Here is a 12,703-nt window from a genome sequence, read left to right as displayed (position 1 = left end):
GACATTCAGGAGTTCCACTAAACTGTAGTAGTAATGATACAGTTACTATAAAGAGAAGAAAGACTTTTAAAGATGCTAATCGCTCTTTTAATGAGTCTTTTTTAAGACATTCAGGAGTTCCACTAAACTGTAGTAGTAATGATACAGTTACTATAAAGAGAAGAAAGACTTTTAAAGATGCTAATCGCTCTTTTAATGAGTCTTTTTTAAGACATTCAGGAGTTCCACTAAACTGTAGTAGTAATGATACAGTTACTATAAAGAGAAGAAAGACTTTTAAAGATGCTAATCGCTCTTTTAATGAGTCTTTTTTAAGACATTCAGGAGTTCCACTAAACTGTAGTAGTAATGATACAGTTACTATAAAGAGAAGAAAGACTTTTAAAGATGCTAATCGCTCTTTTAATGAGTCTTTTTTAAGACATTCAGGAGTTCCACTAAACTGTAGTAGTAATGATACAGTTACTATAAAGAGAAGAAAGACTTTTAAAGCTTCATATTTCACTCTGTGATACCTGTGGAGTAGCTTAGCATAATTTACAGTTACAGTCACACTGGTGCTCTGTGCAGGCTCTCCTACAGCCTCCGCCTGAAACGACTCGGCTCTGTCCCTTTAAGAAACCCCACCCCTATAAGACTGCTTCCTTCTGATTGGCCAGCTCGCTGAAGCCTTTCTGAGGCTGCACTTTGTACGACGACGAGAGTCAGAGCATGGGTGAGTTAGAGAAGGAGTGGAAGAACTTTGGCTTTAAATGGGGGGTATTATGCTAATATAAAGCGCTCATATTTCACTCTGTGGTACCTGTGAAGTAGCTTAGCTTTATTTACAGTTAGAAAAACTCATTTTTCTCACACTGGTGCTCTGTGCAGGCCCTCATACAGCCGCTGCCTGAAACAGCTCTGTTCCTTTAAGAAACCCCGTCCTTACAAGCCCACTTTTTTCTGATTGGGCCGCTCACTTGTGACATCACAAAGTGCAGCGTGTAGAAAAAAACTGTGTGAAACCTGGCGTTCACAGCAGCCTGCAGACTGAGCTGAGAAGCCTGGGGATTACTCCAACATACTTTTACCTACAGATCTGAAACTTCACCCTCGTTAAGTCTGGACATCCAACATTGTAACATTATATATATGTCTTAAAGTGTGAAACAGCATAATACCTCCTCTTTAAATAAAAAAAAAATCCCAGTTAGTGTAAAATGAACGTGAGGTGTTTGCTTCATAACAAGAAACATTGTCAAAAACGGCGATGTACAAAACTACATGCGAACATGACTAAAACAATAAAAGAGACACAAACAGAAAAAGATTGACAGACAGGGACAAAAGGTAAAGAGGGAAAGAGAGAGAGACACACAAGGACAGAGGTAACCACACACCGTTTGGACCAGCGGTAGCAGGCCTGGCTGTGACCGCAACAATTCATGCCGGGGATACGATGTCCGCCTGAGCGCTTATAGATCATCCCCTCCCTGCAAGAGGCAGAAAAATATTGTCAAATCTGTACTGTTGGATATAAAGACACAGAAGTATCTCAAAGCAAGTATTTCAGCTCAAAAGCTCCTCCTTGTTGTCAACTTTAGTGCTTATCCACCTGACACACGATCTGTTTTTGTACATGCGGAGAAAAAAGAAAGAAGAAGAAAAAAAACACTCACAGTCCTTTGGGTCCCAAGTCATGAATGAAAGACAGCTGGCTGATGTCAATGAACTCCATCTGAGAATAGACAGGAAGAGGCTTCACACCCTGACTCTTGTATAGACTGGCCTTGATGCATACAATACACATCAACATGTGACTTTGTGAGCATCACATCTACGTGAAGCATCCATGGGTGGGTGTCTTACATCATCAACATGTGTAGTCATCTTATGAACTTTTAATGTGTCAGAATGATGAATGTAAGCACATAGCAGGCACAATGCTATGGCCAAACATAGTATTGGCCTATAAGTAAATAAGCTCTGTCAGTAAGTTAGTGCTCTTAAAGTCCAGTATGGCCCAAATATAAGTCACCTCCCTGTTTTTGTAATAACTGTTTATGACAGAGAATTTAAAATAGAGACACAGGTGGTGATACATAATGTAACATCCTGTAATTGTTTTGCTACATTAAATTTATAATCTCGAAGATTTCAGTTTCGTTCTCTTTGGCAGCACCTATGGTGATAAACAGTAATGGCAGGAGCACACTTCCCAGAAACTGTAACTCTTGATTGTCCTACACATGTGTCTGTATGTGACTGACTGAGTAACTGACGGTACTTTCACAGCTGTAGAAAGAGAGAGTTGCGACATCGCAATGGCGGAGCATATTGGACCTCCACTGACGCGACTCTCTGTCTACACGGCTCTGGATACTTTGTTCGGGGAGTAAGCGGTGCTGCTCCTCCGCTGCTCGTCCTCTGTCCTCACCTTTGTCTGCAGCGTGCATCTGCTTTCAAACACGTTGTCATCGGCCTCATAAGGACAGTCCTTGTAACACATTGCCCACAAAAGCGCACACTGACCTGATGCGGTCAGCCACATACGAGGTTTTGACCGAGTCTTGTTGAAGTTGTATCTGTAGTCATCCATCTTTTCTTTGTTTGTTCAGCCATAGTAGATTACTGTTTACTCGCAACACTTGCAGAGAGCGGAAAAGCAGCAACTAAGCTCCGCCTACTCTCTCTGGCAGACCAACCACTGTTGGCTGATGGAAAACGCGTCACTCACGTCGGCACAGACACCCAGTCTGTAATACTGCAAATGCAAAGGCTTTCATCAGTGGGCCATCGGCTCAATCACTATTATGTTGCCTCATTCTGTGATCGAGAGTGACTTAACAGACATTTATTTACGTGAAAATCTTCGAGATTATTACTTTAAAGTAAAGTCAAAAACAGTATCTAATATCATTGCAACTGTGGCTCAAGACCTTTTGCTCACACAGCGGCTTACTGACTAACAAGTTGCTTACATTCCTTCAGTGTGTCAACATAAAGCAGACACAGTGCTATGAGTAAACATAGTGCTATGGGTAAACACAGTCATGGTCTGTGTCTACACTCAGTGTTCCACCCTCAGGGGACATGACAGCAAAATGTTTAAACACTGTTAATTATATTTATATAAATATATATATATTACAGTGTATCTACAGTATCTGACATGGTACATTTGGCTCATATTGAGAGACACTAATCATATATTCAAATTGAGTATAAACTTGAACTTCTGCATTGGCAGGCGGTCATTGCGAGGTCGTGTTAAAGTGACATCAAACAGCTTGCAGAGCTTAGTATGATTACTCACAGTGTGGTGATATTTGCGGTACATGGCCATCCTCAGCAGCTTGTTCAAATAGTCTTCTAATTGTCTCTGTAAAAACACACACACTAGATTTTGCCCTCTGTGAGTATTTTAATGACAAAATCCATGCGTATAAACAGAAACGTGCACACACATCGTCAGGTTTTAGAGGACACATGGAAAACAAGCGAGTGCCAGGAGAGCTCCTTGCCATCAAGTTAAGAAATGACAAGAGTAAAAGCAGGAGAGCAGGCGAGAGAGGCTGCAGACAGTGTTAGGGCGTACCCTCCTGCTGGAGACCTGCTCGTCTCGCACCAGCTCGTCTCCTCCGCCTCTGGGCAGGGAGGGCATCTCCCTCACCTCGCTCTTCCTCACTGTCCTTCTCCTCACTGTGTGGCTGAGAGAGAGAGAGAGAGAGAGAGAGGGAGGAAATTAAAACATGAAGAATCAAAAAGTCCACGTCAAGGCTTTTCAGGAGAGCTCTCTTCAAATGACCCAAAGTTAAAAGCCATGTTTCAGGGTGCACACAATTTCCTGTGTTCCCTCCTGCCAGAGAGAGAGAAAGGCAAATGTTAAAGCCTGAATAAATGGACAGGTTAGAGGCTGATGTGCACTGTTGTGTTATATCAAGCAGGAAGGCTGAATGACAAAAGGACATGTATGAAAGAGGCAAAAGAATCCAGACAGGAAGACATAGAGGGGGAGTAGGGCACAAGTAAATCCTATTAAAGTCCAAGGGCAACATTCCTGTGTTTTCAACTGTGCACATCAGAAGCCCTTTTTACACTGCGGTTCCGCCTCAGCGCCGTAACGAAGCCCCGCCGTCATGCAGCCTTTGCCGTTTCACATTGGACCAAGCAACGGCGGCGTAAAGCCTCGAGGAGGCAAAACGCGCGCGAGGTGTAAACACACACACACTGCACTGTTCCGCCCTGCCTGCTCCGCTGTTCACACTGATGCCGTTACGCCTCTGTTACTACCTCCGATGCCGGCTCAGAGGCGGACCGACTTCGCCCCACCGTTCTGCCTTCGTGCGTTCTACATAGAAGATGGAACATAACAGGGACGTAATAATCCCGCCTTGAACTGGCAGTGTAAAAAGGGCGACAGAGACAGAAAGAGAGATAGAGAGAGGGACAGGAGAAAGAGGGATCAGATGACGGAGTGCCATTGTACAGAAGAGAAAAATAGTTGCAATTAGCTTAGCTTGACATTGAGACCAGAAGAAGAGGCAAACAGTAAGTTCAGGTCTGTCCACAGCAATTTTAAATATTCGCCTGCCTAAAGCACTAAATTTAACAAAAGAACATGTTATGCCTGTGATGTTTAATGAATACACAAACAGAGGTGTAAAATGAGTTATGGGTTAAGGGGGAATAAAGCAGTGGAACCTGTTCTGAACCCAGTGACCTGCTGGAGTCTTACAAATGTTGCTGTATTCATGCAAAGCTAGCAGAAGGGGTACAACAGAAAAACCTTCTGCTATTACACATTATTCCAAGATGGGGACTGCTGTCTTGAAGTCATCATTTAATAAGCTCAGAAGCTGCCTGTTTGTTTTATATTTTTGGGAGCAGTAAATAAACAAAATGAGACCAGATGTGGGAGGAAAGCTGTGCTAGTGATTAAACTCCTTCAGCACGTCAGCGGGGCATATGCATGTCAGATGGTCACCCAGAAAGAATTCCAATAATTAGTTCCTCATAAAACCAAATTTAGCAAACAAAATTCAATGTGTAATTAATTGTTCTGGCAGGTTATAAAGGAGCAGTTCGCCCCTGGACAAAAGCCCCTGTCAGTCAAAGCTGGTGTTCTCTGCAATCGATAGAAGCAATAATGTTTTAAATTGGCGCCATAGCTGTGGAGAAAGTTGCACAAACAACTTGTGGTTTCGCCCACTCTACATTCCTACAACACCCAGCATGCATTGCGCCCCTCCCTCTGAAAGGAACGGCCCAGCGAGAGACGCTGGAGTGAAATACTACCGTTTTCCAGTCAAGGACATTGATCGCTGCAGGCGATGGCTCAGAGCGGTACAGAATCCGACATACAACGAGAATATACTGGTGGATAGTCTTTAAAAATCTTCAGGTCTGCAGTCTACATTTCAAACTGGATGATTTTGAACGAGACATAATATCGGAGGCAGGCATCCTAGATTGAGGAAGTGTAGTTTAGCGAGCTCCCTGGCCTTCGCCAGACGTGTTTCTCGTAGTCTGGCCAGATGTTCCAGGGCCCGTTGGAGAAGCGGATAGCGTCCTCCAAAGGCAAACAGCGAAATAGCATTTTTTTCCTACCATAATGGCATTAGCTCACCATAATAGCGTGATAGGACTGAAGTTGAAAATCAGTAAACTGGCCCTTTAAGAGAGGGCTATACTTAGCGTTTCCCCTTGTTTTCTGTCTTTATGCTAAGCTAGGCTAACCTTTATTAGCTTTAAAGTAAAGACACAAGAGCAGTATTAAATTTCTCTTCTAACTCTTGCCAAGAGTGATTACGTGTAACACTGCACCTGTTTCTGTGTATGTGTATGTGTGTGTACTTGTGTGTGTATTGACGCATGTGGTAAATAATCTGTTCTCATAGTAACATCGTTAGGACTCTTCGAAGGTGGGGAAGAGAATGTTTTCTCCAGAAGGAAGGATTCTTTAGGGTTGAATAAATCCAGGAAAAGCATTCAAGTCAAGTCAAGGTGACAAAAACAAGCGTGTATGTGTGTTTGGTTATACATCAACTTTGACCCTTAGTGTTTGTACATGTGCATGTCTGTGTGGGAGTATAAATCTATGTGTGTGTGTGTGTGTAGGCACCAACCTGCGTGAAGGCAGCGGTATCCTCATGAAGGTCTTGTACGTCCTCAGCTCTCTGTGCAGCTCCATGAAGTGTTTCTCCTTCCTTTTAATAACCCAGGTGAACTCACCGTGCTTCAGCTCGATCCTGAACACGGCGGGCAGAGACTACACACATACAGAGTTGGTTACATTTTAATTTTCTACTTATAATGTCTAAATCTCTGCTAAATATTTGCCCTAAGTGTCGGATGTCTGCGTGCGGTACCTTGTTGACACTCCTGTGGTGCGACAGGTTGAAGCGGTCCTGCGCCGTGGTGAATCTCTCCACCTCCAGGATGCGGGCAGTGATGGGCACAGTGGGGAGGTAGACCCTGGCACTGTCCTCCTTAAAGCCCACAGTGGCGTACACGGCTGAAAACGGGATACGAGTGTCCCCTGGGAGAGACAGAGAGAGAGAGAGAAGGAGGCAGCTGGTTAGTGTGTTTTTCTCTGTTTGTGCATGTAGGAGTTGTTCAGGCTTCTTGGGAGCGAGTAGGCTGCGTGAGTGAAAAGTCGGCCTTTGTTGAAGATTTTTGTGCTTTGCTGGTTCGCAGTGTTAGGTCAAATGTTTCTGTTTTATTCTGCAGGAAAGTTTGTGAGATCTAAATTATGTAAAGGAAAAATCCTCCCTCATATTCGTGCACTGCACAGACTCCTGTTTGAAGGCCCAGGAGCTGAAGCTCTTCCTTATGTATTTCATCAGGTATTTAAGTAAGGTATTTTTTCGTCTAAAAAGTGGGCTGCGACCAGTGTACCAGTATAAAATGCAGAGAGAGGTGTGTTATTGTGTTTCCTTATTTTACCCCGACGATGGCGCTATAATCTAGCATAAGTTGTCAGCTGTTAATTGGTGACATCTCACCTCCGCATCAAACTATTTCCAGGTCCAAGCCGCTGCAACGTCTCCTATTTCTAATGTGCCGCAGTGCTGTTTTGTGTTTTCCTCGCTGTTTTTGCTAACGCTTCGTCACAGACATGCACTGCTATGATCGCCATTGCAGCCGCCACCTTCACAGCAACCAACCTTACCGTAGGTTGCCAGCCACCGCTAGCTACAGCATCGGTTGCTAGCAGGATTAAGGATAAGTTGTATACACGTTTTTATTAATAAATAGATTTAGAAAACCCTCTGAGATACCCCCCAAAAACAGACTGCGTCGTATGTTCTGGTGCGACTGGATTTTACGATATATAGCATCTTGTATTTGGGAGAAACTATAATGCAAACACACCTAACGAGCTTCCGTCATAGTCGATCTCCTCTCCCTCTCCCATGTCCAGCTCTCTGGTATCCAGGCTCTCCACTAGGTCGGCCATCTTGATACCGTCGTGTTCTTCTTGGGCCGCCGTGGTGTCAAAAACTTCAGAGTTTACCAGGTTGAGGCTACTGGTCGCGGGCGGAGCCTTGTCCAGCATGCTCAGCATTTAGCCCCAAGAGCAGGGCGAACCTAAAGAAGAGGAGAGAGAGAAATTTAAAAAAAATGTCCATGTCGTGAGCTGTATGACTGTTTCCTGAGTGTACAAACACTCCTACACAGAAGGACACTTGGCTTCCATCCTTGCAGTCATCATATACTCATGGTGACTTGTTGCTCAAGACCCTCATGTTCTATTTAAAGGGTCCCCTGTGGGCCACCAGTACGCAGGCTCCTCAACAAACAAATAAAACAGACACACATACTGTAGACACAGCTGTAAGAGGGTCTCATGGTCACTTGTTAGACACAAAAGCACTATGTTATATAATATAATATAACTAAATGTTGCAGTGCTGAAAGTCAGATAATCAGGTGACAGGAATAAGCTGCCTAACAGGTGAATATCTATCGATGGGAATTATGGGTCTTACTGGATCTTATGGCGCTTTTCCCCCTCTTTTTCCAGTTAAAGAGTGGGTATTATGCTACTTCACATTTTAATGTATATATAATCTTACAATGTTGGCTGTTAAGACTAAACGTGGGTGAAGTTTCAGATCTGTAGGTAAAAGTATGTTGGCGTAATCCCCCGGCTTCTTAGCTCAGTCTGCGGACTGCTGTGAACGCCGGGTTTCACACACGTTTTTTCTACACGCTGCACTTTGCGGCGTCACAAAGCGCAGCCTCGGCAGGCTTCGGAGAGCTGGCCAATCAGAAGGAAGCGGGCTTGTCGGGGCGGGGTTTCTTAAAGGGACAGAGTCTAAGTCGTTTCAGGCGGAGGCTGTATGAGGGCCTGCACAGAGCACCAGTGTGAGAAAAACGAGTTTTTTTTAACTGTAAATTATGCTAAGCTACTCCACAGGTATCACAGAGTGAAATATGAAGCTTGAAATTATAGCATAATACCCCCCCCTTTAATGACAAACTGACTGGAATTAAATTGTTCATGACAGATCAGCTGAAAGGCCTCCACCCCCGTCAGAGTCTTACACAGTAATCCTGTGCGTTATCACGTGTTTGATGACTTTTCCTGAGGAACATTTTTTTACTTTGAGGTCATTAAACAAGCTTCCCTCTGTCACGCACTGTTCTTTGCATCAGTCTTATAGAGTACCTTGATCTTCCCCATAAAGAGATATATATGTTAAAAAACATACCACACAGGCTCTATGACACAAAGACCGAACACACTATCTACACCTTATCAGCAAATATTTGCAGCACGCATGTTCACAGCAGCTCCATGTTATGTTCAGTGGATGTTTACTGTTTGACCTGTTTCCCTATTGCCTTACCAAAACAAACAGGTGAGAACACAAGTTCAATTATGTATAAATAACCCTCCATAAAGCTGTTAAACATGTTAGAAAAAGAATGTTATATGTGCTGCTCTGACTCTATTCTAACACCAGGAACAGTCATGATAAAATCCTGCATTACTGAGACAGGACGCGGACAGGGTGTGGAGAATAACAGCAGCAGCTACAGGAGCTACAATAACACTGTTATCAAATCCTTCAGTGTGCAAGGTGCTGTCCGAAAAGGAAACACTCTTGAAGAAAGACTAATAAAGATCAAAAGACCACAAGCAGTGAACTTAGTCATCCACGGCTGGCCCTTACACGTGACCCATTTACTCACCTCGCTCGCTGTGAGGCGAGACGAAGGAGGAAAGAACACGACACAGGAGGAGAGGGGGAGTTGTATGCTTTTTGAGTTCTTTTCTCTCTTATGGCTGATCAATGTGGATCATTTTTCTGTATTTTATCACGCTGAATCCCTCATTCATTTCAGCTGTTTGTACAAAACGCTGCCTAAGATAGCAGACAAACAACTTAGTTCACAAAGAAACGCTGAGCGCCTCTCACACTATTTTGAAAAATTGGTTTGACTCATTTTTTCGGGGCTTGCAAAGTGAAAGTGTGTTTACAAGCAGGGTTAAGGCCCGCCTGGTGTTATCTCACCACAGCTCAGTGGTCCAGACTTCATGCAAACGTTGGACGAGATGAGCAGATTAAAAGTGTTCACAGCTGACAAGACTGACAGAGAGCAGACACTGAGAACATAAACAGGGTTTTTAGTCCCAAAAAGGTCACAAATTGAGGGCCTAAATTTAAGAGAGCCGTGAAAGAAGAATTAAAAGTACTTTTTATGTCTTTATTGAGAGAGAGAGAGAGAAAGAGTGGGGTTGACACGTGGTAAAGGACCGAGGGTGGGAGTCGCACCCAGGGCCGCCGTATCTGTACGTGGGGTGCGATTTAACCGTTACACCAAAAGTACTTTTGAGGACAAAACAGCAAACAAAGGCTGTGTCCTCTCTGTTTCTTAGAACAGGGAGGAGCAGCACCAAAGGATGAGGTTTTGGTGATTCATCAGATTTCCAGAACGTTTTCTCTGAGCCAATACAGGGTGGGAACACACACACACACACACAAATTGTGTTTTGTACAGTCAGTGGAGAAAGAAATCTCACTCATTGAGACTTTCAGAGGTTTATCTTCAGTTAACGGTGACAGCCCATGTGTCTATCAAAGTTACTCTGTGAGTGACCCCTGCTAAAGAAAGAAACACACCTCGCACTTCTGTCCCTTCAAAGTGCCACATTTTTTCTCTTTGGAGCTAAAAATGTTCGTGACAAGTAACACTCGAGCCCGCACACACGACAGGCTGACAGTAAACATTCTCACTGCACGAAACAAGCACCAACTCGCTCACAGTCAGAGAGTCACCAGCTGCCTGCAGACTGAATGTCTGTGTGTTTCCTGTGAAGCCATTTAGTCGCGTCATTCATCCCCTCATTCGGTTTTTCCCTGAATAAGGAGGCTCGTGTTAGAGTGAAATAATTATTCTGGATGTTCTACAGGGTTTTTCTTTTGCTCGGAAGTAAAAAAAAATTAACTTAAAAAGCTCTTAAAGACTTTTAAAAGCCTGTTTTTACACATTCTTATGCAGAGATGTTTGAGCAATGCTGAGTCAGCACTGGCTGATAGAGTTCCCTTTTCTGGTCACATTTTGTACAGAAGCACAACCTGATGTGATGGTATCTAGATGATGATAACCAACTCTACTTTTCATATAGACCTAGGCCACAGGCCTTTGGGTTGTTCAGGCTCTTGTATCAGGCCACTCTTACCTCCTGCTCACTTCAACCTGCTTCATTTAGGGGTTACATTTGATCGTTCCACAGCCGTAATAAGCAGCTAAACAGTGAAAACAGTAGACAGTTTTAAATACCTTGGAGTTACACTGTACTATAAACTTACCTTTGACCACCACATCACAGACATTTACAAACGTAGTCACCAGTGACTTTAAGTTATCCGTAAACTCAGAGGACTCTATGTTGCTCCACATCTCCTTCTGCTGCTGTACAAAACCATCATCCAACCCATTTTACTGTACTGCTCCACCTGCTTTTACAACATGCTCTCTGTTAGAAACCGGACTAAATTAACGCGCATCACCAACGCTGCTGCAAAAATCATTGGTTTACCCACACCCGACCTCACAGACTGCAAGAACAGGACCATTACATTGCAAAGACAATAGAACAGGACTTTACACATCCACTGCACGACCACCTCACCCCGCTGCCCTCAAGGACCAGGTACCGGACTTTAAGGTGCAGGAAAGCTCGGTTTGGGAAAAGCCTGATTCCTGCAGGGATAGCGGCCCTGAACAACAGGCCCCGCTGAGAGTGTCATGTCTTGTTTTTGTTTTGCACAGTGGTTGTTTACTTTGTCAATGTTTATTTGGAGTCTATGTTTGTACAGTCTGTGAAAAATAATTTCCCCTCTGGGATAATAAAGTTTAAAGTTTATCTTCATCTCATTTTGCACACACTTTTCTCCTCACTGTATGCCCGCTCTTGATTGTCAGTCATCAATACAAAATGCAGTCACAGGACTACTCACTACATCAGCAGCCCACTTCAGATCCCTTCACTGGCTCCTCCTTACAATCAAAGGTCAAACATGCTGCACTTTCTGTCGATGCCACTCAACTGACTTAAGCCCGTGGTGATTGAGCTGTCGAAGCCATAGCAGCTAAACGCTGAAATGCCCACATCCTTACAGTTTGTTGACTCTGTGGACTCTTAGTTAAAAACATACCTGTTAGACAGGTGTCTGGGTAAGCTGCTCCAGGTCTGCATTTTAAGTAAGTGTTGTGTATTTGTGCTGCATGTTTTTGTGTCTTTAAATGTATTTATTTTCATTAAATTAAATTATTAATGTGTTGAATACGGTTCTTGTAAAGCACTTTGTAACTGATGTCTGAAAGCGCTACATTAATTCATTTCTCATGCGTGAGAAAGTATTTTATACAGCTTTAAACTGTGTGACATCCACATGTAAAGTCAACAGGCACACTCTTCTGCATCTGAACTAAAAGACAATTAAATCTGGACTCTTATGAATATTTCAGTGCAACCTGACCCGCGCTGCTAACGAGTGACCCGCTGCCGTCACGCCCTCTCACTTTTTACATGCCAGGAGCCACATTTAGAAAGCTTGTCGTCAGAGGTCAGAGGTCAGGTTAAAGAAAGTGGAATGACATTTCTAAAGGATGAATAAACGAGAAACAGAGGACCAGAGTTTGGAAGTTGTGAGCGTGGTAAGGGTGGTAAAATGCCACAACGCGCAAAACCAAACTGTTCTAAGAGTACAGAAGTCATAACCACAAGGAATCTGAAAATGGCAAATAAAACTTCAAGAGAAAAATTGTCTTCCATTATACTTTGACTTGCGGTTACACAACGAAGGTTCATGCAGATGTTTGTTTATGCACTTTAATCCAACCCTCCTGGACCTGTGCCTTTGTAGAAGTTTGGCCCTTTGGATCCATAGTTGAGTAAACCCTTGCACTAGCGAGTGAATTTAGCCCACTGGTTTCCTTGAAAAGAGTGAACCAATATTAAAATGGTATTTCAAAGAAGTTACATAAAGCTTTCAAAACCTATTTGCCAGATTCACATTTTCAGATTGTGTTTAATCCTTGAGGGAAAAAGACAAGCTCACGCAGCTGTGTAGCACTCCTGGATTAATGTGTGTGAAATGTGTATTAAACTGTCATGAGCAGAAAATTGTTCTACGTGGACATAAAGGATGCAGCGATGTTATCAGATTGAAAAGAGCCGGACGGTTGGGCTTTTGCACGCAAT

At 43.4% G+C, this 12,703-nt stretch overlaps 1 protein-coding gene across 1 annotated transcript in view; it reads right to left on the bottom strand.

The window, feature by feature from the left end:
- Nucleotides 1-12,703, bottom strand: part of pld1a (phospholipase D1a) — a 37,343-nt gene that overhangs the window by 17,906 nt on the left and 6,734 nt on the right. The window contains exons 2-8 of the mRNA XM_069661444.1: nt 7,357-7,572; nt 6,351-6,520; nt 6,108-6,250; nt 3,578-3,689; nt 3,296-3,361; nt 1,659-1,717; nt 1,380-1,472 (exon numbers count right to left, since the gene is read on the bottom strand). Of these exons, the coding sequence (XP_069517545.1) occupies nt 1,380-1,472; nt 1,659-1,717; nt 3,296-3,361; nt 3,578-3,689; nt 6,108-6,250; nt 6,351-6,520; nt 7,357-7,549 (836 nt within the window). The 5' untranslated portion in view covers nt 7,550-7,572. The remainder of the gene's footprint in view (nt 1-1,379; nt 1,473-1,658; nt 1,718-3,295; nt 3,362-3,577; nt 3,690-6,107; nt 6,251-6,350; nt 6,521-7,356; nt 7,573-12,703) is intronic.

Source organism: Semicossyphus pulcher, unplaced genomic scaffold, assembly GCF_022749685.1.
Source record: "Semicossyphus pulcher isolate SPU_LCO1_2020_fin unplaced genomic scaffold, fSemPul1.0.p SCAF_14, whole genome shotgun sequence".
NCBI lineage: Eukaryota > Metazoa > Chordata > Actinopteri > Labriformes > Labridae > Semicossyphus > Semicossyphus pulcher.
Note: the sequence above shows the minus strand (reverse complement) of the source record. Positions and strands in the feature narration are given on the sequence as shown.